This window comes from Lampetra fluviatilis, chromosome 15 (assembly GCF_964198595.1).
Source record: "Lampetra fluviatilis chromosome 15, kcLamFluv1.1, whole genome shotgun sequence".
NCBI classification, from domain to species: Eukaryota; Metazoa; Chordata; class Hyperoartia; order Petromyzontiformes; family Petromyzontidae; genus Lampetra; species Lampetra fluviatilis.
The window spans coordinates 13,915,437-13,942,953 of record NC_136289.1 but is presented as its reverse complement, the minus strand read 5'-3'; the positions used below and the strand labels follow the sequence as shown (position 1 = coordinate 13,942,953).

Genomic DNA, 27,517 nt, shown 5'->3' with positions numbered 1-27,517 from the left:
GCTCCAACGACTATGCTCCCCGTCTTCATCAACCCGCACTGATCGGCGTGGTGAAGTATGGTTAAATACCTCCCCCCACGACCAATACGGCGCAAAGAGCCCCTCGTCCAGCAGCGGACTGACAACAGGGTGGCATCGATGGCATCGCACACATTGTAATCTCACGGCGTGCTGCAGGGTTGTCATGGTAACCTGCGTGCCCTTGCAAATCACGGCCACCGGTTGCAGGGCAATTTGCTTATCTAAATAACATCTTGCTGTTCGCCGAGTCCCACGCGCACGTCATGTCGAAACTTGTCGGGAGAAACTTCTGCACAGAGCCGGATGCTGTGGCCCCAAGCCGTACCCATGGAGACCGGCTTTCCTTGCGCGAAGGCATCTCCATCTGACCGTGAAACGGGCGGCCGGAGCCAAGCACGGCGGTCGCTCCACCTCCTCAAGCTTGCCGAGGGCTCTCCTGGCCAGCGGCACAGCCCACCAGACAAGCCCACACAGTCCCCTAGTCCACGGGAACCACGGCAGGGGCTGACCCACCACCTGTCCTCGTAAAACAAACTTTAGCGGTAGCGTTTTGCCTATAAGCCCAATTTTTTGGTTAAAAAAAGTATTGGTTACGATCAAAGTCGCCGTCGACGCATTATTTAAAAGCATCATGATAATCATCGTTCACATCGTGAAGCATCACCATCGACCTTGCTGAGCGGGAGGTCGCTCATTCTCCCCTGCTGCCCCCCGCTGTCTGGAACTCTCTTCCCACAGTCGTCCACGCTGTCAACTCCCTGCCACTGTTTAAGTTCAGACCCAAGACCTTCTTCTGCTCTGCTGCAATAAACTATCCTGCCTCTCTCTATAAAAACGGCAGTGCTAAATAAGCCCATTCATATCATTAAACATTATCACTTACATCATGAAAAATCATACATATCAACATCATCATCAAACAGCATGTAATTATTCACATTATTAGGCATTCACATTCATATCATTATCATCGCTGAGCATCATTCTGAATGTCATTAAGCATGATCTTTAACATCATAATCATCATTCAGATTCAGCATCCACCTCGTCATTCCAATCATTATCACATATCCTGGGTCGATAAAACAACCACTTTCCGTTAAAGCCTCACTCCGTGGTAGGCGGTGAGTAGTTTACGATAGTCCTTGCTGAACTTTCACCCCACAGGGGTTGAGTAGCCATTCAATTTACAGTCTTTCTCCCATTGTCTATTAGTAAAAAAGATCCCCCAAATAGCCAGCACAGACTGTTGGGGCAGGTGCTGTTAGCGAGCACCTATGAAGGGCAGAACGGCACACAATGGGGTGTGTGGCCAACACCAATCCCGACCGCCTTTTTCTCCCTAGCGGCAGTGTTTACACACCATACCAGGTACTCATTTTAGGCTGAGTCTACCTTGGGGAGGCCCAGAACAGGTTTAGATAATCGTCACTGACGTTGGCCGGAAACAGGAATCGAACTCGGTTCGCCAGGATCGTAGCGCAGCGCGCTAACCGCTGCGCCACCGCTCTCCATAGGGCACCTGCACGGGCAGATATTGTATGCACGCTCCATACACGGAGCTTGACTTCAAACGCCTCTGTCTGAATATATTTTCACACCCGGCACACCACATCTACCATACATACCTCTCGCTATGGTCGCTTGGTCAAGCTAGATGTAACTGAGCAGTTTCCAATCTCAATTGTAAAACGTATAACAATGAATAGTCGTATTCTTGGTTCTTTCGGTAAAGTCACGTAGAAAGGAAACAATAAAATAATAAAAATATTAAACAATAAAATTCTCACGACGTTTGGACTGCAACACAAGCAATCATCATCAGGTGTGAAAAACACCTGATGACTTTACCGAAAGAACCAAGAATATGAATCCCTGCAGTCACGAAAGCTTTAAATAAAAAAAATTAAGTCGGTTATACGAAGACGTTCCATGGCAATACTGAAAAGAAGCTTCCTAGCACGTGGAAGAGCTTCGTCGGACATCAAAGCCGCACGGACCACTCAGTGCAATTTTACAACAAACCATCGAGTGAGTTCCTCCAAGAAGCTCCCAAGCAAGTGGAAGCGAAACGTTGGGCTTCAAATCCTAACGGCGGCACGCGGTGCCCCCCTGCCCCCCACCCCCCGCGCCGTCGGTTACCGGAGGTCGCACCCCGGACGCGCTCCTGTGCCGCCGGGAAGACGACATCGCAGCGCCGGGCTCCTCCTAAAGCACTGCCTTGGGTCGTCTTCTCGATCGCGCCGTGCACACTGCTTCGTCGCTGCTGCTGCTGCTTAGCCGCTGCTGCTGCTGTACGGCAAGAGGCCGAAGCTCGAGACGAGGTGCGGGGGGAGGGGGGTGATGAGCCTCAAGGCGGCGGCGGTGGTGGTGGATCTACGCCGACCGTGATTGAAGCGCGATCTAGCTATGAATGGAGCGGGAGACACGTGTGTGTGAGAGTGTGTGTCTGTGTGTATGTCTATGTGTGTGAGAGTGTGTCTGTGTGTGTGTGAGTGTGTGTGAGTGTGTGTCTGTGTGTGAGAGTGTGTCTGTGTGTGTGAGAGTGTGTCTGTGTGTGTGAGAGTGTGTCTGTGTGAGTGTTTGGTGAGAGTGTGTCTGTCTGTGTCTGTGCGCGTGTCGACGTGAGTGTACCTGCCTGTGCATGTATACGCCTGTGAGCGCGTTCACCGTTGTGCGAGTGCTTCTGTGTACTACTTGTGTGTATGCGTGTGCGTCAGTACTGTACGCACGCTATATGAATGAGTTGCGGGCTGTAAGTGTACTCCTACGCGTGCGGTTTCACCACACCACACCGCTCATCGTGCGCCGCGTTCGCTAACAGCACCAACAGTCGACATAGACTGTAGAGTGCACGGGTGATCTCTGCCTGTCTTTGTCTCCTTTGCTCGTGTACGTAGCAAGTGTGCCTCTGCGTGCGCACGCGAGTAGCAAGTGTGCCACTGCGCGCGCGTCTCTCTCTGTACGAGTGTGTGTGTCTGTTCCTGTACATGCGTGTGAATGCGTGTGCATCCGAGTGAGAGGGATGGATGAAACGATGGAGGAGGGTTGAAGAGGGGGGGGGGGACGCTAGTTGCCCTGAGAGCGGCGTGCTTAGAAACGGCTGTCCCAACACGTGTGCACACGCGCGCGTGGGTTCGTGTGTGTGCCGTTGTTATCAGCGCGTCCGTCAGCCCCAACCGTGCGAGGACGTGTGTGTGTGTCGGGGAGTGCGGTGGGGAGCGGTGGTGTGAGTGGTTAGCGGTGGTGTGAGTTGGGAGCGGTGGTGTGAGTGGTTAGCGGACCCGGCGGGCGAACCCGAGTGAGATTCCCGCTCTCGGCCAACACCAAGTCACGGATTCTCTGAATCTGTGCCGAGCCCTCCCCTAGGTCGAATCAGCCTCAAACGAGGGCCTGGTGCGATGTGTACACATCGGCACCGGGGAGACAAAGGCGGCCGGGCGTGGTGCTGGCCACCCACCTCCTCGTGTGCGTTACAGGTGCTCAGTGTACGCGTGCTGTTTACTTTTCTCGCCTCCGTTGCCCCTGTTGCAACCCTCGCCACGTTTCGCGTGCCCGCCCGCGTACGACTCAACGCTGTTCGCTCACGGTACGCAGTGCCCGAGCTCAAGTACTCGGGCCGGGGTCAGTCAAGGTAGTTGTAGCGGTCTACCGGTCAGCGGCGCTCCCCCACGCCGTGTCCGGCGAGCACGCCACCGGCGGGCGGTTACAAAGTGGACGTTAAAGACCCACGTGGCCGGCCGGTAGGTGGCAGTAACCGCGGTGGACTGACTCTGTACCGAGCCCCTCGGCCTCGCGGTGGAAATTCGACGTTGCTATGGACTTGACGGGTTGGCGAGTTCATCGGCGAGGACAACCGCAGCTGCTGTTGTTTTTGTTTTTTTCCCCGACAAAGTGGTACTCAATTTTAGCGGCCGCTCCCCCCCGTCCGAGTCCGCGCTACGACCACAGTGCCAAGCCACGAGGTTGCAGAATGATATCTACGACGCTGCAACGCATGTGAACGGTGCAGCAAAATAACTGCGCTGTTCCACTCAAATGAGCGTGGACAGCCATCCTCAAGTTACTCGGCAGATCCAGTTTATCACTTGCGAAAGCGATAGTCGATAAAAACCAAGGTTTCTCGTTTTTTGTTTCATATTTGGTGATACTTCGTTGGCAGCTGAATGTGCACTCGTAGATATAACTCTCAAGGGTCCTTGCCTGAAACGTTGACTTTTAAATTACTTTCTCTCTTAAGGCAGTGATAATGACGAATGTTTTGAGGCTTTTTTAAGTCCAAGAACCAGAGCAGATATTGATACCACAGGGGTAGCAAAACTTTAGTCGTACCGATGTATTTGTATGGCCAATTTAGAGTGAATTCTATTATGTGATCACTCCACTAATTTCAAATGGCTTTCAATTAAGTCACTGTTATTGACCACAGAAAAATTGGAACCACTCAAGTTATGCCACCTCTGGTTGCACTGTACCGACAAGTGAAACGTCTGGTCTGGGCTCATGGACGAGATAAAGGCCATTGTTTAAATCACTTCCACCTGCGAGTAATTGAACTTCAATAGCCTCATACAGAGACCCATAGACTCACACAGAGACCTACAGACTCACACAGAGACCTACAGACTCACACAGATACCGACAGCCTCACACAGAGACCCACAGCCTCACACAGAGACCCATAGACTCACACAGAGACCCATAGACTCACACAGAGACCCATAGACTCACACATAGACCCATAGACTCACACAGAGACCCACGGAATCGGAGTGTAGACACAGTGGGGATGTTTCTCTGTTAATGTCCCTAACAGCTGGGACCCCACCACTGTCGCAGTTTGATGCCAAGCCTCGAGATTATTTATGACTTCACTTGCAATTTAATTTTACATCATATATCCTGTTCACATATTAGTTCAAGTCACCCTATATATGTTTAATGTTTCTGTAACTGAATCAGTAACAAAAATATTCACCTAGCCAACTTGCGCTGCAGGCAATTTAATATTGAACATAGATTTAACATAGATTTGTGTTTGCGTCACTGTTGTACTTTATTTTTTATTATTTTCTTTTTTGTCATTTTAGTAACCCACGTAACTCTTGAAAATAAGTCTATACTGGTGTCTTGGTGCTCACCTGGTTAAACAAAATAAACTTAAACTTGTAACATGCACTGTGTGAGTTCAATGAGAAACACATGCATCCCATCTCACACAAGAAAGAATCGTATACTCTGGTGCCTGTTCAGCTCTGACTCAAGACGCAGGAAAGTTCCTGTTACATCATCAATCACAGCGCCACGTTCCGCTGAATATTGTTCTCCTTAGGTTCACACAATCCGGGTGTTGCAATTGTTAGTGCACTCAAAATCACGATCAGAAGGATAAAAATTCAACCTCGTTGAGTTTGACTCAGCCCGTAATTTCTCGTGGATTCATAGAAACAAATACCACTTTGTGGGAAGTTAACAGTGGTTGTCAAACAGATTACTCACTCCATTGGAGGATTGCTATGAACTTGACGACATGAGTTTGATTCCAGGCCACAGCTAACAATGAGTGGTGAGTGGTATCTGAACTGGTCTTTGGCCCCCACCCTTCACCAACTCACGCAGTGAAGTATGGTCAAACAAACCCCATAGACAACTCAGCGCGGGCAGGCCTTCATTCAGCAGTTGACTAACAAAGGCTGGAACTTATCAACATTCTGGGATTTCCACAAATTGCTCAGGGCTACAAGATTCATGTATCCCATGATAATTTGAAATAGTATCCAGTCATTTTTGAGGTCCATGCAGGTTTTACATTATGAACAACACTGCCCACAACGTTTATCAGAGTGTTCAGGTTGCATAGCAGACCGCTTTGAGGGTCTAGGAAACGCCCCACGCAACCAGGGGATATAATTAGCCATCATCGTTAATCCGCCCCAGACGTCACGCGTGCGTCCGAGGTCAGGCCCTACGCTGCCCGATGAAGGCAATCGCTTGGAACCACTCATCCCAAATGCTGACAGCACACCCCATTAACCACGAGCACATGCGAGATAATTGCTCACCGAGTCTCATCGGAAAGCAAAGCGGCGCGGACCACTGCGGTTGCAAATAAATGATGCCCAGGGGCAACGTTTCAGCTGGGCTTGTCTGGGTCAGCAACCTGGAAATATTTCTGCACCTGGCACACCACATCCAGTATACCTCTAGTGATGGCTGTGGCTACTAGTCATGTGCCATCTACTCCAGTAAAGTAATGAGCAGGATGTTTTTCAGTAAGGAATTAAAGCCCTCACTTCACCTGCTTGTCTGTCTCTCTGTATAAATGAAAGCATTAGAATGCAGGCATAAAATAATTGCTTCTATTAAAACCCGTGAACAAACTCGTAGAAATGAATGCGTGACGATGCATTGCTCTGAAAAAAGTGGTACAGCTCGTGATGGTCAGCTCACACTACCGCATGTTGACAATACCATAAACAGCAATGTGGATTATGGGCCAAATTTTCACAATGACACAATGACTAAAACACATTAATTCACATTGAGCTGCAGTTTGTTTCATTCCACAAATGATGCACGACATCTCATGCTATCTCATGCATCTTTTGTTGCTCCTATTTGCAACACATTTGCACATTACCAAGCCATGTTGAACACCCACGCACAACCTACGTTTATTTTCACTCTGCTGCAGACTACGTTAAACAACGCAACATGGTCAACAAAATTTCTTTAAAAACCTTTATCGCTATGAAACTACACTGTTTAACGTCAGCGTTTAGTGAATTTCTCCATTGTTTATGATAGGGTCGTTGGTGAAATTCTGCCAAACATGTGCCAACCTGTGAATGTGACTTTATGTGTTTCTGGAACTAACAAGCACTTGTCCTTAGGGTCGTGCAAGGCTAGAATGGGGGTGAATAGCTGTGCAAAGGACGTAAGCAACATCGTTAATCGACATGTGGTTCAAGCTGGCTGCTGCTCTGGGCACGTGCCACTCACCTGCTTCCTGAGGGTTTTCACTCCCAGCTCGGACCTCTCCAACTCATCCTTGAGCCTCTGCACCTCCCGCTCTTGTTCCTCCAACCTACAGAACGATGCGCACCAGGTCAGACACTTTGCCGGTGTCCAGGCAGGGGTTAAGAAACGTATTATATTCTAGATTTGAAGTATTATACTTGCCGCGGTGGGGGATCAGACCGGCGACCTCTCGATTGCAAGTCCAGCGTGCTAACTGCGTCACCATGGCACCACACCCCTGCACTGAATCGAGGTTAATATCTCCCTTCGCTGGCCCGGCCACTTCGAACCTGCCACACTCACCTTGTGCTGGTGAGCTTCACAATGTCGACCACGTAGGGGTCGTGTGGCTGGGCTACGGGTGGAGCCGACAGGCCCGAGGGAGGCACCATCTCGTCAATCTGCATGCGCTGCCGGTGGAACGGGATGCTGCGCTGCTTTCCGCCTACGGGGACATGAACGACCGTCGAGTTGGGACTGCTGGGACTAAAACAACATGTGCACCTATTGTTTTCTTTTAGCCCCGCCCACCCCCCCAACACGTTCCATTCATTGGCTACCACATTCAGATACGCCCCTCCCCCCTCCTTAACTTGAATTTAAGCGCTTGTCTCTTGGAATTTTGCCTCACTTGATACAGTAAATTTAGCTGTGACAGTCCCACCTGATGACGGAGACTTGTGTTGCCTCCAAAACGTCGTGATTTATAATTTTATTTCTATAATTTTTATTTTATTATTATTTATTTTTACCTACGTGACTTTACCGAAAAAACCTAAAAGGACTGCTGCCCTGAGGTCTGACGTGAATCACTGGGTCAGCATCGTTCTGAACCCCACTGCAGTCATTGTGCTAGAAGACTTTGCATTAAGTTGTCTGCATCACTTGTGGATGAATATCGAGATTTCCCGTTTAACTTTAGAAATGTAAAAAATAAAATTGTGCTATATTAATAAGGAACTTTCATTTGCTTTAATAAATTATTTTTGTGGTTCATATATTTTGCTGTCCAGGCATTGTGCGCTGTCACCTTGAGGGTTACTTTTCAAATGAATCCGTTTTCATCCGTCATCATTACGGAGTGCCTTCCCGTCATATATTCCTATCGTTAACCTTTTCCATGATCTTAAAAAATATATTTTCTCTTCTTAAAGATTATCAAACCACATTCTTCCTGGTCTTTCACATGATATTTTATCATTAATTCTGCCTTAAATAATAATTCTGCGCTCCAAAAGACTTGTCAGTTACAATCATGATAGCCTTATTCAATGACTTGAGTAACATATCAAGAAACCTTAACTAGTTAAAACCACGGCTTAATTTCATCCAGACCTGTCTAGGTCATTTAGCCAGAAATTATTTGCGAACACGGCACACCACATCCATTAAATGTCTCACTTTGGGTGTTATCTACATGCCCAGGTGTCTAAATTGTGCGATTAATGCCGAGTCGTTGCAATCTTCTTGATTTAGTCCTTACTCTGCAGTCCTGTCTCTATGCCTAGTCCAGTCTAGCAGTCCTCGTTAAAATGTAACCTTGACTGAAAAGTAATTGACAATGTGTGGATTACAGAAGTCCGTGCTGCATAGTAGGTGGGCTTTGACAGGACTCTTCAGGCGAAGGGATGACAGCCCGTCAGCAAGAACAATCACTGGAGTGGAAACCAAAGGAGGGAACGCACTCAAGAGAACGTCCATCACGGGGATAGAGACATGAGATTGACTCATGCGCCGATACTGGGTGGACTTCTGCATCTCGGGACCAAGCGGGATGACAGTGACTTGGGAAGGATGTCATCCAGCAATGGATTGAAGATGATCATGTGCTGCACCTCCGATTGGAACGGTTGGCGATGTACGGTGCGAAAGAAGTCCAACAGACATACCGGGAGTCTGCACAACAGCCTGCATGTTCTTCTCTTGCAGCGTGGCGATGCGGTCAGACTTGGCCCTGCCCTCCTTCTCGAGTGAGCGCACCTTGTGGACGTACTGATTGTTCAGGAACTTCAGGTCAGCGTTCTCGTGCTCCAGCCGTCGAATTGTCCCTTTAAGATCTGGCACACAAGACGGACGCGAAACACACACAATTTCATACAGAGGCATGAAATATCGTTGTGATATGTGAACCAGGCATGGTGGTGCACACCTGTGAGCCAGCACATTGGAAGCAAGGGATGGTGGATCACACTCATTTAAGGCAAAATGTGATGTATGTGATGATGCCATGCATGATAATCCATAAAAAGCAAAAGATGTGGATTTGGTACATTTTCAATTGTGAAAGCTTAATTAAAGTTTATTTGTACAAGGTAAAACAAACTTACGTTATTATTTTATTACCGGATATTGCCTGTGCTAGCTTATAATCCATGTAATGATGATATCACCTCGCATAATTGTCGACTGAACGTTAGTCGTGGGCCACGACTGGCCCGTAGGCTGTATGAAATGAAGTAATGGATCGTATCGGGCCTGTGTATCTATGTAGAACTTCTTTCGCACAGTACGTAATCAACCAAGCTAATCCGAGTTGTGGGGGAAGGACAATAAACTAAATATAGAAAGCACTTTTTAAGAAATTCGTTTTTAATCCGTGGATTCATAGGTAGGTTATACCCCAATGCCGGAGTAACAGAGGGAGGCGCACGGACGGTGCGTAGGTGCGCTCACCCTTGCCGATGCGCTCGCACTCTTCGCGTGCCCGGATCAGCTCCATGTGCAGCGCGTTGTTGTCGCGCACGAGGCGAGCGTTCTCGCCGCGGTACGGCTCCACGAGCGTGTCCACGTTCCGCGCCTCCTTCTCCGTCTTGCCGGCCGCCAGCTGGGCATTGCGCAGGCTTTCGGTGGTGTGCACCAGATCACTGCGGCGTTCACGTGCCAATGAGTTTCATATAAAATGATCACTTGAGAGATTGGCGGTGGTGATTGCTTGGGGAGGCCTTCATCCATGGCTCATGATGGTATTCACTTAGGTTATGTTAGGATGGTAGGCATTCATCGATCCACTGCTGGATGAAGGCCTCTCCACTCATTGGTCATGGGAGTTGTTTGACCATACATCACCATGTGAATCAGTGTGAGTTGGTAAGAGGGATGGCGGCGGGTGCAGAACGAGTTCAAAAATCACCCACCACTGATGTTAGCAGTCGTCGATAATCACTTTAACTACCACGGGAATGCCTGTCACAGTGGATCTTCACAACTATAAAAAATGAGGCCTTCATTTTGGAGGTAGCTTTTGCAAACACTCTTCCCCCCCTCGCCACCCCACCCATGCAAAAACGTTAAGTAATTGAAATAACAGCTGCTTTTAACCAGGTGTGCACACCTCACCTCGACCTTGGGACAGACTATTTACTGAAGTAGCCACAATGAATGGTGTGTACCTATGTTTACTGCAGTAGCCACAATGAATGGTGTGTACCTATGTTTACTGCAGTAGCCACAATGTTTACCTATGCAGCGTCCATGCAGTTAACAAAGGAAAGAAAAACCCCCACATTGGAAAGCATCACAATTAAATTCTCATTAGTTCAGTCACGATGTGGTAACACCGATCACAGGGACATTTCTCTGCCGACCTACACAATTAACTAATCATGTGCTGCCGTGTTTTTGTGCTGAATGGATCTTGCGATGTTGGTGGATGGCTCTTGCCGATAAGATGTTGCAATCTAGCAGCATTTACTTAGGAAGCCTAACTCCTGCTGATGAAAGTCGAAACTGGTCAAGAGTTTTTCTGCTTTCACTAATTCTGCTGTAGAACATTGTTCCATGAAGCCTCACTCGACATATGGACTAAATGCTATGTAATTTGCATCTTATATAAATACAATAAGACTTATACACTTTAATTATATACAAGACTATATCAGGAGAGCTGTACTGCCATCTCCTGACCAACTCGTAGCAACACTTAACACTGACCACTGCTGCCCACCAACATCTGCCAAGCCCTAGTCTGATAACGAATTCAAGTACTAAACGGAATCAACCCTGCCTAGCTTTAGAGATATGATGACATGGGGAATATTATTCAGACCGAACTGGTTGTACCCAGCTCGTTTGCAGGGTTCTCAGATTACTGAAATGTGATGCACTACCTGTCCAACACTTCAAAGGCGTGCAGTGTTTAAATCGAGGCGTTGTTGGCTTTGTTGAGAGTAGGCAGATTAAGTGGATGACAAAACGTGAATTAGTACGTTCATTGTGCAGCCACCTGTGGGGGGAGATGATGCTTATACACCGAGAGCAAGGCTTGTCGAGTGTTCCAATGCAGCTGGCGTGGTTTATATTTAATGTGCGTGGGTCATCTACGTTGTCGCAGGACGCGCATTCATATTAACACGCAGTCTGTTGTGTGACTTGCAAAGAGGCACGCCTGCCATCCAACGCTGTGGATTCAAGGGTTGGCAGATCACGCAAGAGATGTTCGCTCTACCCACGAGGTGGCCAGGAGTGAGTACACAGCAAGTAGGTTCGTGAACCCGTCTATTCGAATCTTGTGGAACGCCATGCAGTGGCAGGAACCGTACTCGAGTACAAGTAAAACATTCTAAAGGACCAAACATCGCCACTGTAGGCCCCTCCTGAAAGGCGGTCCTGAGACTCCGCGCGTCTCAAATGAATGAACCAAGGCCGTAATTTTAATATATATTATGGGGGGGGGGACACATCCCCCCCCCAATATTCAAATATGCTCAAAATGTCCCCCCCAATATATTACTATAAAAAGGTAAAAAAATGAAAAAACAGAGCAATATAATACAATATACACTATTAGACATTATTGTAAAAAATAAATAAAAAGTCCATCCCATGTGTTAGTGAATTTTTTTTATATTTTAGGCAGGAAATTAGTTTCCAAATTTAGATTTTTTTCTGGGGGGGGGGACCCCCAGACCCCCTGGAAGATTTGGTTCCCCCCCAATGTTGACTCCATGGCTACGGCCTTGAAATGAACAGACGAACGGATGAAGACACAGACATGGGTACGGGGTACAGGCTGAAGACACAGACATGGGTACGGGGACATGGGTACGGGGACATGGGTACGGGGACATGGGTACGGGGACATGGGTACGGGGACATGGGTACGGGGACATGGGTACGGGGACATGGGTACGGGGACATGGGGAGAAGTCTCGGCTCTTACCCGAACAGCTTCTCCACGAGCGGCAGCGTCTCCACGCCCAGGGGCTGCCTGTAGCCCAGCTGGTCCAGCCGCTTGCGCAGGCTCACGAACCTGCGCTCGCCAGCCGAGCCCATCGCTCATCGGGGCTTCGAGCCGGCGGGTCAGCGGTGAACGAATCAATGAATGAATTGAACAATGAATGAAATAAACACAGTAATCCTGGGCCCGCGCCTTGGCTGGCAGTCGTAATCACGTCGGTGTGGGAGTTGAACCGGTTAAGAGGCGGCGGATGTCCGGCCCCGCTGCTTCCCCCTGGCTGGGGTCCCCGGGGAAAGGGGTCCTTGCAAGAGGGGTCCGAGGTCCCTGGAAGCAGCGTCGGTTGAGTCTGGAAATCGTAAAGTGTCAAGATGCTGGCGGCTCTTGTTCGGTCGCGATCTGGCTCCCTGGTTCCTGGTCTCGCTCCCTGGTTCCTGGTCTCGCTCCCTGGTTCCTGGTCTCGCTCCCAGTCGACGTCCCGAGTCCTCTGACCCCTGCTCCAGGTCACGACCCGGCCTGGATTCCGACTCTTTGTCCCTCAGCCCGAGTCTCGCTGCGGGGTCCTGGTCCTGATTCCCTGGCCCGGGTCTCACTCTGACGCTGGGTTCCACGGTCTGGCGGGCCTCGCGTTCTCTCGTCTCTCGACTCCCTCGTTCCGTTTGAGACCCGGTGCTGGTTCCTTTTGTTCCTTGAGTCCCCGATGTCCCGGTGCCTCGTTCCGGTCTAAGCCCTGGGTCCTAGCCCCAGGTCCCGGTCTAAGCCGTGGGTCCTGTCTCTCCCCAGGTCCCGGTCTAAGCCGTGGGTCCTGTCTCTCCCCAGGTCCCGGTCTAAGCCCTGGTCCACGTCTTTCCCCAGGTCCCGGTCTAAGCCGTGGGTCCTGTCTCTCCCCAGGTCCCTGTCTGTCCCCAGTCCCGGTCTAATCCCTGGGTTCCGTCTCTCCCCAGGTGCCTGTCTAAGCCCTGGTCCACGTCTGTCCCGAGGTACCTGTCTAAGCCGTGGGTCCTGTCTCTACCCAGGTCCCTGTCTCTCCCCAGGTCCCTGTCTCTACCCAGGTCTCCGTCTCTCCCCAGGTCTCCGTCTCTCCCGAGGTCCCGGTCTAAGCCGTGGGTCCTGTCTCTCCGCAGGTCCCTGTCTCTCCCCAGGTCCCTGTCTGTCCCCAGGTCCCTGTCTGTCCCCAGTCCCGGTCTAATCCCTGGGTTCCGTCTCTCCCCAGGTGCCTGTCTAAGCCCTGGTCCACGTCTGTCCCGAGGTACCTGTCTAAGCCGTGGGTCCTGTCTCTCCCCAGGTCCCTGTCTCTCCCCAGGCCCCTGTCTCTCCTCAGGTCCCTGTCTCTCCCCAGGTCCCTGTCTCTCCCCAGGTCCCTGTCTCTCCCCAGGTCCCTGTCTCTCCCCAGGTCCCTGTCTCTCCCCAGGTCCCTGTCTCTCCCCAGGTCTCCGTCTCTCCCCAGGTCCCGGTCTAAGCCGTGGGTCCTGTCTCTCCGCAGGTCCCTGTCTCTCCCGAGGTCCCTGTCTCTACCCAGGTCCCTGTCTCACCCCAGGTCCCCGTCTGTCCCGAGGTCTCTGTGGGGATCTCCGCTTGGCGCCGTTCCGTTTGAATCTGCCGCCGCCGCCCGCGCCGCGTCCCAACCACTCTCGCCGCCGCGGCGGAGATTTAATTTCCTTTTACGTTTTAAACAAACGCAACAAAAACCGCATCATTAAGATCAGCACGCGTTAACGCTCACAATAAATTGATTTAAAAAATAGTTTTAATTTAAAATCAAAATAAAAAACCCGATGACGCCACCCGCATCCACCGCCCCCCGCCTGCTTCGCGTTGCCGAATCGCCCCGCCCCTCGAACTCTGACCCCGCGTGACGTCACGGGGCGGGGGGCTGAGGCGGTCCCCCTTCCCCGGTGTGGTCAGCTGCCGCCCGGCACTCACCCCTCTGCTCACCCCACTACTCACCCCACTGCTCACCCTTCCGCTCACCCCACTGCTCACCCTTCCGCTCACCCCACTACTCACCCCGCTGCTCACCCCGGCACTCACCTCGCTGCTCACCCTTCCGCTCACCCCACTACTCACATCGCTGCTCACCCCACTACTCACCCCACTACTCACCCCGGTACTCATCCCGCTGCTCACCCCGCTGCTCACCCCTCTGCTCACCCTTCCGCTCACCCCACTACTCACCCCTCTGCTCACCCCGCTGCTCACCCCGGTCCTCACCCCACTGCTCACCCCGGTCCTCACCCCGATGCTGGCGTCGCTGGCCGCGTGTGGCCGGGGTGTCTCGCGCTCCCGCGGGCTGCCGCTGCTGCTGCGCTCACGCGTGTCCCTCTCGGACTGTTCGGGCCTTGCGACGGAGACGCGGGGAGTGCGCGCCTCCACGGATGGGACCCCGAGTGCCGACGCGTCCAGGTACGGGCCACTGGAGGCACCCCCCGGGCGCCTCCAGACGCGGGACCCTGAAACCCGCGTGAATTCGGGGCCATGGCTCTCCATCCCCCTGCATTCAGGGTCGGGTCCCGTGACCTCTGACCTCTGCCCGGCCACCGTGACCTCTGCCCGGCCATCGTGACCTCTGCCCGCCCACGTGACCTCTGCCCGGCCACCGCTACAAGTCGATGGGCAAGTCACTTGTAGTGGGTTGAAAACTTCTGACGGGTTTGGAAGAGGAAGCCAAATGCCCGCCAGAGCTCCCTCTCAGAGAGGCCCTTCTACCAGCAGTGGCGTGAACACGAAATTGCAGAGTTTTACATTTTGGTTTTTTCGGTAAAGTCACGGTTGCTTTCACTACGTTGTCCCCACCTGAAGAAGGATTGTGTTGCGCCCAAAACGTCGTGATTTAATTGAGTTTTCATTTATTTTATTTTTTACCGACGTGACTTTACCGGAAAAACCAATGAGTATGAATCCTTGCAGTCACGAAAGCTTCAAATCTAGAAGGAAGCTTTACATTTTGTTTGTGACCTCTGTGCCCGCAGAGCCCCCAGTATTGAGACAGCCATGCCTCCTGAGCTGAGACTCCGAGTCTCTACTCTACCACAGCCGTGCACTCGAACCCCTGTGCCTCCAGACCCATGCACTGTCACCCATGTCTCCATGATCTTGACCTCTGCTCCTGACTTCCCCAGGGCTGGCTACTGTGACACCCACGCCTCCAGAGGAGGGAGTCCGAAGTCTCCTGCGTCTAAGGCGGGGACCCCGGCCCCTCGCTCCTCCAGCGCGGAGTCGCTGCTCGGGGCCCCGGGCAGCTTCACCATCCTGCGCTCGACATCTGCCGACGTCTTCACCAACCTGGCCCTGGAGGACTGGCTCTACGAGCACGGCGGCTTCGGGGCGGGCGGCGGTGCACTGCTAGTGTGGTGGAACGAGCGCGCCGTGGTGCTGGGCCGCCACCAGAACCCGTGGCGGGAGAGCGACGTGCCGTGGCTGCGGCAGCGGGGAATCGCTGTGGCGCGTCGGCGGAGCGGCGGCGGCACAGTCTACCACGACCTTGGCAACGTGAACTTCTCCTTCTTCAGCTCGAGGGCCGGCTACGACCGCAAGCGCAACCTCGGCCTCATCACGGACGCCGTGGCCACGCTGCGGCCGCGCCTCGACGTGCGCGCTACGGAGCGCTTCGACTTGGTGATGGAGGCCAACTTGAAGGTGTCGGGCACGGCGGCCAAGCTGGGCCGCGACACGGCCTACCACCACTGCACGCTGCTCGTGGAGGCCGATCGGGCGCTCATGTCGCGCGCCCTGCGCAGCGGCCACGCCGCGGGGCTGCGCACCAACGCCACTCCCAGCGTGCCGGCGCCCGTGGCCAATCTGCGGGAGCGTGACCGGACCCTAACCTGTAACCTCCTGGCCGGCGCGGTGGCAGCGCAGTTTGCGAGGTCGCACGGCCGCCCGGGCCGCGGGCAGGCCACCACTGTGGACCCAACAGATGTCGAGGCCTACCCAGGAATCGAACGCATGCGAGAGGAGCTCAGCAGCTGGGAGTGGGTGTACGGACGCACACCACCCTTCAGTTACGAGCACAGCTTCCCCTCTGACCCCTGCGGAGGCGGTCAGCACGGGGAGTTCACAGTTAGGGTGGAGGTGAAGAATGGGCGCATCGAGCGATGCGAGGTGAAGGTGCCAGACCCGTGGCTACCAATGGACGTGACCTCCACGCTGGCCCAGGTGCTGGTGGGCACGCGATTCTGGCCCGAAGATGTGGAACTGGCACTTCGGGAGGTGCGGGCCCAGGGTCAAGGCCCGTGGGGACGGATCTGCGACTGCATCATGTCCATAGTTTGATGCTCATGCCATGTACATGAATACATGAACTGCAGCCTCATTGTCAGTGCACTGCTGGTTGAGAGCCGGCACATGCCACGCACTGCTTTACTCTGCCCACAACCTAGCCCAAGTCTCAAACACCTGCTGTGGGTGGTGATCGCTACAGGCTTAACGCTGCTTTAGCTGTCCAAGGTTTCGTGAGATCAGGCAAGAGGGTGGTTACATCGTTTTACATTGCAATCCGAAAGAGCTCGAATTTTGTATATTTACACCTTGGCTCCGTGTCCTGGGGCTGACAGTTTAATGAGTCTCGCTCTTGGGATGTCGTGGTGTAAAAACCATGCCTAATGATACGTCATGCCAATATCATGAGTGTTACTGTGGTGTTCTTGAAGGTCCCTTTAAAAGTATTATTTTGCTCAATCATGAACCTTCACTTTCATGTCATGCAGCTTGGAGCACCCGAGCTGTGTGTTCACAAGGGATGTTTGATTTTTTTTTAGCCGTGTCCTCATACAAGTTATCTTCAGTTTTTGCAAATTTTTGTTAATGACTGCATCAATATGATGTTGAGGATAAGGAACTGACGGGGCAGTGTTATAATCTTTATTTTAATATTAACATTTGTAATGCGCCTTAAAATCTCCCATGAAACCCAGAAAAGAAATTGGAAAAATATAAATTAAAACTTTCTATTGCCATATTATAAAAATACCAAGCTTATAAAATATTACTGTACATGGTATACACATAACAGGCGTATTTAACAAAACATGTTGCACAATGTCATCAGCCACTGTAAATCCTCGTCACACTCAAGCGTGTCTCCTTGTGCAATCTCGGCGTATGTTCCGCCTTTTTGAACAGTTTTGAATGCTTCTGTACACCGTATTTGTTTTCATTAAGACATTGTCTTCGTGAGAACTTGGATGCGTGGTCTCAGCCCTCCTTGGTGTGCTTCCTGTGAAAGATGTCCACCGTGGTCTCGTGGCAAGGCCGCAAGTCGTAGTCTCCGTAGCCGATGCTGAAACGGCCCTAGAAGCAACCACAAGTGCAGGCATCAGAAACTGCACCTTCAAGTCTGGGGAGGGTAGAGTTACTCTACTTGACTGCACAACACAATACAATACAATTGATCAGATCATTCTGACTTCCTGGATTTTTATTATCACTTCCTAGATCTTGTCCTGATGGTATTCAACATAGGTTTAAACGAAATATGGATTGCAATTGCTCAATTTGGTGGTAAGAAATATTTACTCGACTTACCCGTGAGCTGAAACGATAATAATTGGCTTGTTAAACACGTATACAGGTGTCAATTTATTTTTGGCTTTGTCAGGTGGTGGACAGTCTTCACAACACACATTTGGTCAGATCATTACATGGCTTAACACAAAAATATCAATACAATTTCATTCGGAGTTGGCTTTAAAAAATTCTGCTTGATAACATTTCGTCCGGAAAGGCAATAGGCTGATAGACTATAACATATTTTGTATGTTGAGACAAAGTTCTGCCGATACGGCATATTAATTTACCCATAATCCTCCATAGGAGCAAATGAGTTTGAATACAATTTTGATTTACGTAGCATTTAAATGCGACCACATCTTCAGATGCTGTACTAAAACCAGCCATATTTATTTTGTTTAATTTCAATTCATCTGGGTGCAGATAGGGCTTTAGTTCTTACTGAATATGTTGAATTGCTGGTAGACTGGAGTAGCCACGGGATTAGTAGCCACAGCCACAGAGATAGGTATACTGGCTGTGGCGGTGCAGGGTGTGGAAATATTCCCCAGGTCACTGATGTGGACAAACCTGGCTTAAATTAAGCCCTGGATGTAGATGCTAAAATCCTTAATTGAAAGAGCACGTGACTGACAAGAATGAAAAGAAACGACACAGAAAATAAACACGAAACTTACCGCGGGCTTCTTAAAATAATCCAGACCTCGTCCAATCTTGATTATCCATCCATTATTAAACCTGAATGACAAGTGGTAATTTCAATGAGCACATCGAGTGACAATGTCATCAAGCGACATTCACGGATATATAATTAATAGGCTACTTGTGTAGCTGCACTGAAGCATGGAAAACCTGATTTCCCGGTCGTGCAGCGTGTCTGAGTAGGAGATGTTGAGTGCGATGTCGTGGCCTTGAAGACTTTGCCTCAGTTCCACGAGTGCACCCTCCTGGAGTTCATTGCTCCTGGTCTGAGTGTGTTTTGATTGAAGGTATAACATGAAAATAACTAGTTTTAATGACAAGACAAAACAATTACAATTCAACAACACCCGGCTATAAAGTAGTGAGTTAATGGGTGAGTCACCTCGTCTTGTGAAGTAAGGAGGTTGACCTTTTTCACTTTACACGGTCCTTGGATCAGCATCTCGCAAAACCGGAGGAGGTTGTAAAGCTGCAAATGAAACCACAACCATCTTCACTCATCACAATCTCAATGGATCGCTTATTTCTCAAATTACTTTTTTTTTTATTTCACTCTTGTTACAAAGCGTCTTGAGATTGTTTCAATTTTTTTTTACATCTCAACACGAATTCCATGAATAAGCCAAAATCATGTTTTGGCTAGGGAAACTCTTGTGACAAGAAATCAGGAAGACAGCAAATAAGGTACATAAGCAATTTGAAAAATAGGATGCAACAGGGAGTATCTCATGCCAACTTCTTGAGAAAATATTAAAGGACAGAGCTGAACAAGGACAGCGATCAATGCCGATGTCTTTTAGAAAGGACATGAGATGGACAGAGAAAGTTACCTTCAAAACTAGATACCCCAATCTTGATTTGAAGCTTTGGTGACTGCAGCAATCCAGATAATTCTTTCTCACCTGATGATGGACCCTTGTGTTGCGACCAAAACATCGTGCCTGATTTTGTGAAATGTTGCTTATGCCTGCCTGTTTGAGGGAATAATTGTATTCAGATTTGCTGTGTCATCAGCTTGTAAGCAGGACTTAGCCAAGGACTGTTTATTTAATTACCTGATTTATCCCATGATTTCCCATGTCCGTAAAGAAAGAAGAGAACTCCTTATTGTATATAACTCGAAATAATCATGAGCATCATTGTGCAAAAATATAAATTACAAAATAGATCCCCAGATAACATGTCTAGTTCATGTCTCCACATAAAACATTCTTAAACAACCCAGACTGCACGGCCTTCTGGGAGTGCATAATTGATTTTAGACAAGCAAGCTTTGGACTGGTTTCGACACAATGTCTCAGCAGAGGTAGGCTTACTTGCATCAATGATGGTGAACTGCCAGATGGTACAGGCAAGGACCATCTCTTAACGATATTGTATGAGTTGCTGTCAATTGTGACTCCTAAAGTTGGTGAGCTGCTGCCCTAACCGTGCTGCCACACACACGGCTACACGGCGGATCAAAATACCATGCTGTCTCGGTCACACACTCAACCAAGGTGTGTGACGTGTCAGACCTGATGGATGTGACGGATGTAAGGATCCTCCACCCACACCTCGCTCACAGTCTCGTCCAGGTACGGTCCAAACAGCTTCACGTAGCTGAATCCCAAAGCGTTATCAGCGATTCGCAACTGCTCGTGATACTTGCCACCTTGCAAGTGCGCACACACGAGATGCACATCGGATAAAGGGGGTTTTCACAGGCATTGAGTTTTAACCATGCTGGCGAAACGCGTGCGAGCTTAATTATGAGCTGCTCCTCACTTGTGAGTGACTCAGTCTCGCACGCGACCGCAAACAAGTAAAACAATTACTGTACTTTAAGAAGCAATCAAAATAGACGGGGCACACTACATCTCCACCCACATTCTAAGTAGGTAAATGATAAATACATATTGTAGCCTATTTACCAGAGGTGTGGACTCGAGTCATGTGACTTGGACTCGAGTCAGACTCGAGTCATGAATTTGATGACTTGCGACTCGACTTGGACTTGCATAACAATGACTTTGTCCCACCTCTGCTATTTACACATGTTTTGTATTATCTATGTTTTATTTTATCGAGGCCATTCTGCCCCCCGTCCCGAATTCCACCAGATAATGAAGAGTTGATTATCCTGAAAATGTTTACTAACTCCCTTTTGTGCCATACTCTTACGGCAAGGCTACATTCTCACGTGCAGATAAAGAATTCAGGCCTCCTACTACCCACTTTCTTTCTGGATGTTCACTTGCTGCTTGATTTTCTCAGCCCTCTCCATGTAGACTTCGATCTTCTGGCGATAGTGGCTCTTCTTTGCATCTTCCTTTATGGCTGTACAAAAACAATACAGCACGTTTAGTTATTTACAAGGTAATATTGCGTAAAAGCTTTGATTATATTACAACACAGCCATACGGCTGTGTTGTAATATTGTTGTGTTGTAATATTGTAATCCAGAATATCTGGAGAGACTAAGACCTCAAAGTTGGTAGCCAGTCGTTGCATAGATGTAATACAATTACTTTCTTTTTCTTCCGCCGATTCAATTAGGATCCTGCACGGTATCCATGCCCCCCGCTCGTGCAAGGTTCTAGGGAGGCCACCCAGCACAGCTACTGTTCCACAGTGCGCCTGCGAACCCTGACGTGTGCACACCTTTGGAGAGAGGCGACGTTTCGGGCAATAGCCCTTCTTCATAGCATGCGCAATTACATATTTTTTTCCTTTTAATGCCACAGTGTTATTGACGAGTGTGTTGGAGTGTTTTTGTTAACACCACTGCCAACGCAGCAGCATCATCACCAAATAATCTGCGCACAGAACAACGTTCGCGATGGCAGCTGATATACGTGACTCCACGGCTCGGCGTGCCGCGGTGGGGGGGTGGGGGGGGATCAGTGGTGGTGCCGTCTGTGCCCCGTACCCTTGAGGATGTCGATGAGCAGCTGGATGCCCTCCTGGTAGCACACGAGCGCCTCGGGCAGGCGGGACTCGCGGTCCAGGTCCACGGCGCGACTCAGCACCGACACGGCCGCCGCCTCCATCCCGGCCAGACGGAGGTCGGCCATGCTGGCTCCCTGTGCTATGTGACCGGTCTCCCTGCGCACGCAGAATACCCCCCCCCTGCACCGTCTCACCCGCCTCCCCCTCACCTCAACTCACCCTCCGCCTCGTCTCACAGTCCCTCCTCACACGACTTTCTTCTCTCACTTCTCTCCCGCCTCCTCTTCACCCTCGTCACCTGTTCCCTCCTAACCTTGATTCCCTTCTCACCAAACTCCCTCCTCGCCCAAGACCCTCTGCTCCATGAAGCTCAGACACTCGCATCCTCACCTGACACCATCTCTTCATGCACCTCAGACCATCTCCTCACTCACCTCACCCCCTCTCCTCTCACCACCCACCTCCACTCACCTCAACCCCCCTCACCACCCACCTCACCTCTCCACCCCCTCACCACCCACCTCACCTCACCTCTCTGCACTCACCTCACCTCTCTGCACTCACCTCCACCCCTCTCCTCCTCCTCTCCTGCCACTGTGAACCCGCGAGTCTCAGCGCCGCTTCCGCGTTCCTCCTCGTCACGTGCTCCCCCCCCCCCCCACGTGACTTCCGGTAACCAAGATGGCGGCGCCCGTGTTGTGGTCACGTTGCGTCCTTTAGAGGGTGGCTAAAAAGCAAACTCGTAAACAAATCTCAAGCGATTAAAGAGTAAACAACTTAACAAGGTAAAGCAGGCGAGGCGACCGCACGCACCATGATCGGCGCGTGCGTCAGGACGCAATGGGCGACCGTTCAGCACAGTTTAGCGGCGACTGCGACGGTGAGTGTCTACCCCTGTCACCGGGCCGCGTGTCGGTGGAGGGAGTTGTTACGGAGTCCGCATGCCCAGCCACTGCATGCCGAAACAGCTTTTGTTCGGCCGGATCGAGGGGGCTGCACGGGCTAGAGAAGAGATGGAGTGATGTGGTACAGGAGGACGTGGAGCTGAGTGGACTTGACGATGACGTACCAGCGGTGTCAAGATCAGTCTCTGTGGAGGAGGCTCGTGAAGGACTCTGCTACTGGGCAGTTGGAGGCAGTCGCCCTCCAGCAACAACGGAGGGCGGAGGAGCGACGCTCACAATGAGCGGAGCGCCGGGTGGCTAAAGCACAGCAAGTTGGCACAGTAGGGGGCACAGGTGGTGCATCAGCCAGTCATCTCGGTCATCTCGGTCATCTCAGTCGACCCGTGGCACCTGGGTCTGCCCCGTGACCTGCCAGCGGGCTTTCGATATTTCACGTGGCCTCAAGGTGCACATGGCCTGGCACAAGCGTCGTGGTGACGTCACCGCCACTTAGTGGCGAATGGCGGTTGTTGTTACGTCTTGCGCAGCGCTTTTGTCAATCCACTGCTGAGTGAGGGCGTCCCCCACTCCGCGTTGCTCGTGGGCGTTGTTTTGCGCATACTTCACCATGCTGGTCAGTGTTAGTGAACGGGCGGCTTCCCTGGCTAGTTCAGATGGTCGCTGTAAAAAAAAAAGTTGGAGACTCGACGATTTGCTGTAACAGTACGGTGACTGTCTTCACCTGGCGAGCCAGGGTGATGGCACATCGATGCCCAACGGAAGAGAGTTTCCAAAGATTTACGTTATCCACCAAGTATCGTCTCCACACTGCTGGATTACAGGCGTACGCCACCACCACATTAAATCAATGCCGTGTTGCAGGCAAATAACCTCTCTTAAAGATATGGGTTATCGCCGGATCCAGAATTGTAAAATAAATTATCTGCATAGGTTGACCAGAGACTGTAGCAGTACATTATACGAGCAGGGTACAGTACTGCACTATGAGAATGTCCATAGATCATGAATTGAAGGGACTTTATATCACAAGTATGTCAGGGTTCGTATTGGGGAATGCGGTGGCAGGGTGCTTCGCTTGAGGTCGGAAGGTCGACAATTCAAATAGCCCGGTCGATGTCACCTTTCCGTTCAACCAGGGGTCGACAACCTGCGACCCTGGCACCGCATGCGGCTCTTGAAGGACTGTTTTCGTGACGTTAATTCAGCTCCATCTCGTATTCACCACGTGCAATGCGGCTCTTGTTGTTATTTTGATTGCCAACCCCCTGCGTTAAACGACCAGCACTATTAGATTACAACAGTGGGCATACTCTTCGGTTCATCAGGTGAGACAATTACAGTAATTGTCTCACCTGATGACGATCGCTTGTGTTGCGATCGAAACGTCGTGATCTATTATTTTCTACCTACGTGACTTTACCAAAAGAACCAAAGAGTATGGATCCCTGCAGTCACGAAAGCTTCAAATCAAGATTACAACAGTGGTGGTCTATGAATGTTATTGGCTCATGCCATGGTAACGTGGCATTTACAGCACCAGCACGGGGTCGTCAATGGAGAAGAGCATCACTCTACAAATAATCGGGCCCGGAGACACTGATCTAAATTACCTTTTTATATCAGGATTGAAATGCATGGTTTTATTTCAGGACCCGTATTTGCACCAACGCTACTGAGCGAGTCCGTAGAGGTTTAGGTTTTAAATTAACTCATGGGACTGCCAGCAGTGACCGTCTAGTTTAAGAGGTCATCGCTGCCAATGCCACAGATTCCACATTGGTTGAAAAGTGTATACATTTCTCCGTCAGCCCCGAGTCCCATCTGGTATTAGATCTGACCCCTAGGTGGCACTGCAATGCCTGTCTTGGTAGCTTGTACGAGCGACGCGCAATTCCATAATTTCTACCAGTAATTGTGAATGTGGACTGTACTGTGAAAGTACGTACTAACTAGAGGACTTTCCATCCTATAGACCAGGGGTGGGGAACGTTCGACCCGCGGGCCGTGTAAGGCCCGCAAAATCATTTGGTCTGGCCCTGCCAAAGCAACTGCAGACGGGACTCGAAATTCAATAAATCTAGGAGCAAACCTGGAAAAGCAGTTGCGAGTCAAAACATCATCAATATCAGCTAACACCACACGCCTCACCAAAGAGAAGCAGTTCCAGCCATCACATTAGTGGGGAGTTAATTCAATGTTTGACCCAATATAACAGGCAAAATTTTAAGTTGATGATTTTGTATGGCCCGCGAATTATGTTATAAATATCCAAATGGCCTTTGTAGAAAAAAGTTTCCCCACCCCTGCTATAGACGAAGTAAATGTTCTCATTATCGTCACTCACTTCCACGTGAGCCCCTGCCCTCCCACATTTGCCACACTCACAGCTGGTTGCTCACCAGACTCACCATTTGTGACATTTGGGAGAAAAAAAATATTCTGAAAGTTATATTGACAGACAGAAAACTGAACTTGCATTGTTGTATCAAAGCACTTCATTGACGTGGTAATTTTGCTTGGCAGATGACACAGAAAATGCTTTTGGGTCGAAACTGGGCACTCTGCCAGTTTGCGAGGACCAGCATTGTGGCGATTTACAAAAAGAATGCTCAGGAAGGCTCCAAAAGGAAGGTAATGGTGCATTTTTTTCGTTTCAGATTCAGTGATCCACTTACTGGTATTTTTATTTTAACTGCTGTTTTGCAAAACCAGGAAGGGCCACAACATTGAGTATGTGCCCGAGTTTATTTTGTGTGAACTTTACGGGTTGTGCTGCATCATCTTGTAATATATTATTCACTTGAAAGTGGAGCACGAAATCACGTACATTACCCATACCATTGCTACAAATACCACGTCAAAAGATGATCACAGTGTTGGCACCACACTTGAACAGTTTCCCCTCCCTCTTCCAGACACCTGGGCTCCAAGGTCCGCTCTTGAAGTATCTCACCGTCTGGCTTGTGGTCTAAGCTTGGTTGGCAATCGCTGGGTGCCATGTCAATGGCGGTCTCAATAAATTGCCCGTCTCCATTTTGAACTGCCCCACTCACAAGTTACTTTTCCTGATAAGATCTACAACACTGTCGCTTTCTATTCTCAACGTTTAATTGTGTAACCTTGCCTGCCAAGATATTCCAAACATCCTCAACATGAACGTGTATTAATTCGCCAGAAGCTATTCGTTTCTTTCTTCGGTTCCATCTTTGTTCCATACAGTGATATACATTGCTCCAGCCTCAGACCCATTTTAACAATGTTTACCTCTCAGTTATTTTAAAGTGGGTTATGGAGGCACTAGTTGATGGCATTCCTTTGAGAATTAAAAAAAATAGTTTTAACTGTTACATAGAAAACATGTCTGTAGCACGACACATGGGACAGTATAGCATCCCCGGTTTGGGTAAGAGACCCCTTCTAGGAATCTTAGGAGCTCTTTGATGTCTACAGGCTGTTCTGTAACAAGGTGATGCACCATTCAGCAATTGTTCAGAATCGACATTGCCTTCTCTGACATGACACTGATAACAATAGTAAAATAAAACTGCGAAATACTAAATGTAACCCCCAAACAACTCTGGACTTCATTTCTCACGATGTGCTGGGGGTGAGCAGAGCAAGGAAGAATATGCTAAGGAGCATAACATCTACGGAGGAGACCCCGAGCAGCCACACAAGCTGCACATCGTGAGACGCATCCGCAGCATTTACCGCCGGCCCTACTGGGAGAAATTGGCCATCAAGAACCTGGGCCTGACCAAGGTATTGAGAGTTGGTCTGCCGGGAATGGTGTCATGATTGTTTAGCAGTTGAAAGCCATTTAAAACTGTTTTTGCACACCATTTTGTCTCAATGTTATAATGTACGATTGTTGGCTTGAACATGCTCAGAAGCAAAAAATATGAAATTGTAACATCTGGTATTTTGTTACTCGTAAGATATGCCTTTTAAAAAGTTGAATGTTGCCGAGGAAGACGTGCAGACATAGCATTCCTGTTTTTGCTTTGTAACAAACTGCTATGTTTACAACAACCTTGAGAATACTGTTTTTCCATTTTTATGCAGCGGGACCTTGTGATACACAAGAACATAGAATCTGTTAATGCTCAACTTACTATGGTCAAGCATCTCATAAAGTAAGTTTTATTAGGAGCACGTTTATTACATGTTGCCTTTTGCAAATGACTGACGGTTTGTGCTAATTTTGGATTTATTTTCTAAGGTTTAAAGCATGTGTGCATGAGCTGTCAGTCCATCACGGGTGGGAGGGAGGGCACTACAACTCTTGTAAAGATTTTCCAATGTGCACCAAACTGAAGCCTATAGTTTTGCAATTACGGACTTGGTCTTCATCCACGTGGGCAACGTTTGGGAAACTATTGCCTGTATTCTTCACCAGCAATGGTCGCAGCAACGTTTCGACATTGTTCTTTAATTCTAATTGAAGCACCAAGTGGGAACTGGGACTCCCACACGTCTTCATTTTAAAAATATGTACACCATAAGTCCCTGTACAAGGGGATCTGGGCACGAGTGTGGTGTGATGAAGTGAGATGGTGTGGATAGTTGTGATGGACAACTATGGGTCAGAGCCATTTCAGACAGATTAATTTAGTCTGTGGAATCATCACTGCACAGCAAAAACACCGTCATTCCATTCCCCTGCAATGTTGACAGTCAACGATGGTGAATGTGTCGCTGATGGCAGTTTCCAGAAACAATTGCCGTTTACAGTGCTCCAGTGGATCCATTGAACACCTGACAAATTGATTAGACGGTTACCACATTGGAGACAAACCAGTGCAAACATGAATATTTGTTTGGCAAAGGATTTATGCGATTTTTGCCAACTTGTTTTCCATGGTACATTTTACTCTCGTGACAATGTGGCTTATTCACCCCTCCTGCAGGGTCCAGCCACTGAAATTGCCACAAGGACTGCCCACAGAAGAGGAATTTGCCCACTCTTACATCAACTCCAAAGGGGAACTGATCATACAAAAGAGGCTCTCCCCAGTGGAACAAAAACAGATTGAAGCAAAGTCTGACAGTTGCACAATCAATACAAATGTATAGAACTGGTGAGGGTCTTTATTAGACATCCATCAGCCTGTGTGTGCTTTTGTTTACCTTCATTAGTAAACTATCATTTGTTTGTGATGCAATCCTGTTATTTAAAATAAAGGATGCAGCGTTGTACGTCTGTACATGAGGAATTTGTTCATCATTTACGTGAAGCGCAGTTCTTTATGTAGTT

The 27,517-nt window shown here is 49.6% G+C and overlaps 4 protein-coding genes across 6 annotated transcripts in view; 2 read left to right on the top strand and 2 right to left on the bottom strand.

Annotated features, from left to right (window-relative positions):
* The window catches only part of TSGA10 (testis specific 10), a 32,396-nt gene extending 18,343 nt beyond the window's left edge, over window positions 1–14,053 (bottom strand). Inside the window, exons 1-5 of one of the 2 annotated variants that reach the window (XM_078863330.1) lie at window positions 12,200–14,053; window positions 9,715–9,905; window positions 8,931–9,098; window positions 7,345–7,486; window positions 7,024–7,108 (exon numbers count right to left, since the gene is read on the bottom strand). In XM_078863330.1, coding sequence (XP_078719456.1) covers window positions 7,024–7,108; window positions 7,345–7,486; window positions 8,931–9,098; window positions 9,715–9,905; window positions 12,200–12,312 — 699 coding nt within the window. In that variant the 5' untranslated portion in view covers window positions 12,313–14,053. Of the gene's footprint in view, window positions 1–2,163; window positions 2,293–7,023; window positions 7,109–7,344; window positions 7,487–8,930; window positions 9,099–9,714; window positions 9,906–12,199 lie in introns of those variants that run through there. The other variant, XM_078863331.1, reaches the window with a different exon arrangement.
* An 11-nt stretch (window positions 14,054–14,064) lies between these two features.
* LIPT1 (lipoyltransferase 1) lies at window positions 14,065–17,072 on the top strand. The gene is made up of 2 exons (XM_078863332.1): window positions 14,065–14,617; window positions 15,334–17,072. Exons 1-2 carry the CDS (start codon window positions 14,454–14,456, stop codon window positions 16,484–16,486), a joined length of 1,317 nt encoding a protein of 438 aa, XP_078719458.1. The 5' UTR covers window positions 14,065–14,453; the 3' UTR covers window positions 16,487–17,072.
* MITD1 (microtubule interacting and trafficking domain containing 1) lies at window positions 17,038–21,920 on the bottom strand. The gene is made up of 8 exons (XM_078863333.1): window positions 21,901–21,920; window positions 21,336–21,789; window positions 20,642–20,743; window positions 19,942–20,078; window positions 18,807–18,893; window positions 18,575–18,690; window positions 18,400–18,460; window positions 17,038–17,503 (listed from the first exon to the last, which is right to left on the bottom strand). Exons 2-8 carry the CDS (start codon window positions 21,478–21,480, stop codon window positions 17,408–17,410), a joined length of 744 nt encoding a protein of 247 aa, XP_078719459.1. The 5' UTR covers window positions 21,481–21,789; window positions 21,901–21,920; the 3' UTR covers window positions 17,038–17,407.
* Window positions 21,921–22,023: 103 nt separating this feature from the next.
* MRPL30 (mitochondrial ribosomal protein L30) lies at window positions 22,024–27,472 on the top strand. 2 transcript variants are annotated; one of them, XM_078863328.1, is made up of 5 exons: window positions 22,024–22,235; window positions 24,784–24,891; window positions 25,876–26,022; window positions 26,326–26,396; window positions 27,171–27,472. In XM_078863328.1, exons 1-5 carry the CDS (start codon window positions 22,170–22,172, stop codon window positions 27,334–27,336), a joined length of 558 nt encoding a protein of 185 aa, XP_078719454.1. In that variant the 5' UTR covers window positions 22,024–22,169; the 3' UTR covers window positions 27,337–27,472. The 2 variants fall into 2 exon arrangements, with proteins under 2 accessions (XP_078719454.1, XP_078719455.1); XM_078863329.1 differs by lacking the exon at window positions 24,784–24,891.
* Window positions 27,473–27,517: the final 45 nt, after the last annotated feature.

Bases quoted from the DNA above. Each gene is read 5' to 3' on its own strand.
- LIPT1 (XM_078863332.1), top strand. From the start codon at position 14,454: ATGCTGGCGTCGCTGGCCGCGTGTGGCCGGGGTGTCTCGCGCTCCCGC. The intron at 14,618-15,333 runs GTACGGGCCACT...TGACTTCCCCAG, and splicing joins CCGAGTGCCGACGCGTCCAG to GGCTGGCTACTGTGACACCC.
- MITD1 (XM_078863333.1), bottom strand. From the start codon at position 21,480: ATGGCCGACCTCCGTCTGGCCGGGATGGAGGCGGCGGCCGTGTCGGTG. The intron at 18,461-18,574 runs GTTTTCCATGCT...CTTGTCATTCAG, and splicing joins CTGCACGACCGGGAAATCAG to GTTTAATAATGGATGGATAA. The intron at 17,504-18,399 runs GTAAGTTTCGTG...GGTTGCTTCTAG, and splicing joins ATTATTTTAAGAAGCCCGCG to GGCCGTTTCAGCATCGGCTA.
- MRPL30 (XM_078863328.1), top strand. From the start codon at position 22,170: ATGATCGGCGCGTGCGTCAGGACGCAATGGGCGACCGTTCAGCACAGT. The intron at 22,236-24,783 runs GTGAGTGTCTAC...TTTGCTTGGCAG, and splicing joins GTTTAGCGGCGACTGCGACG to ATGACACAGAAAATGCTTTT. The intron at 24,892-25,875 runs GTAATGGTGCAT...GGGGGTGAGCAG, and splicing joins AGGAAGGCTCCAAAAGGAAG to AGCAAGGAAGAATATGCTAA.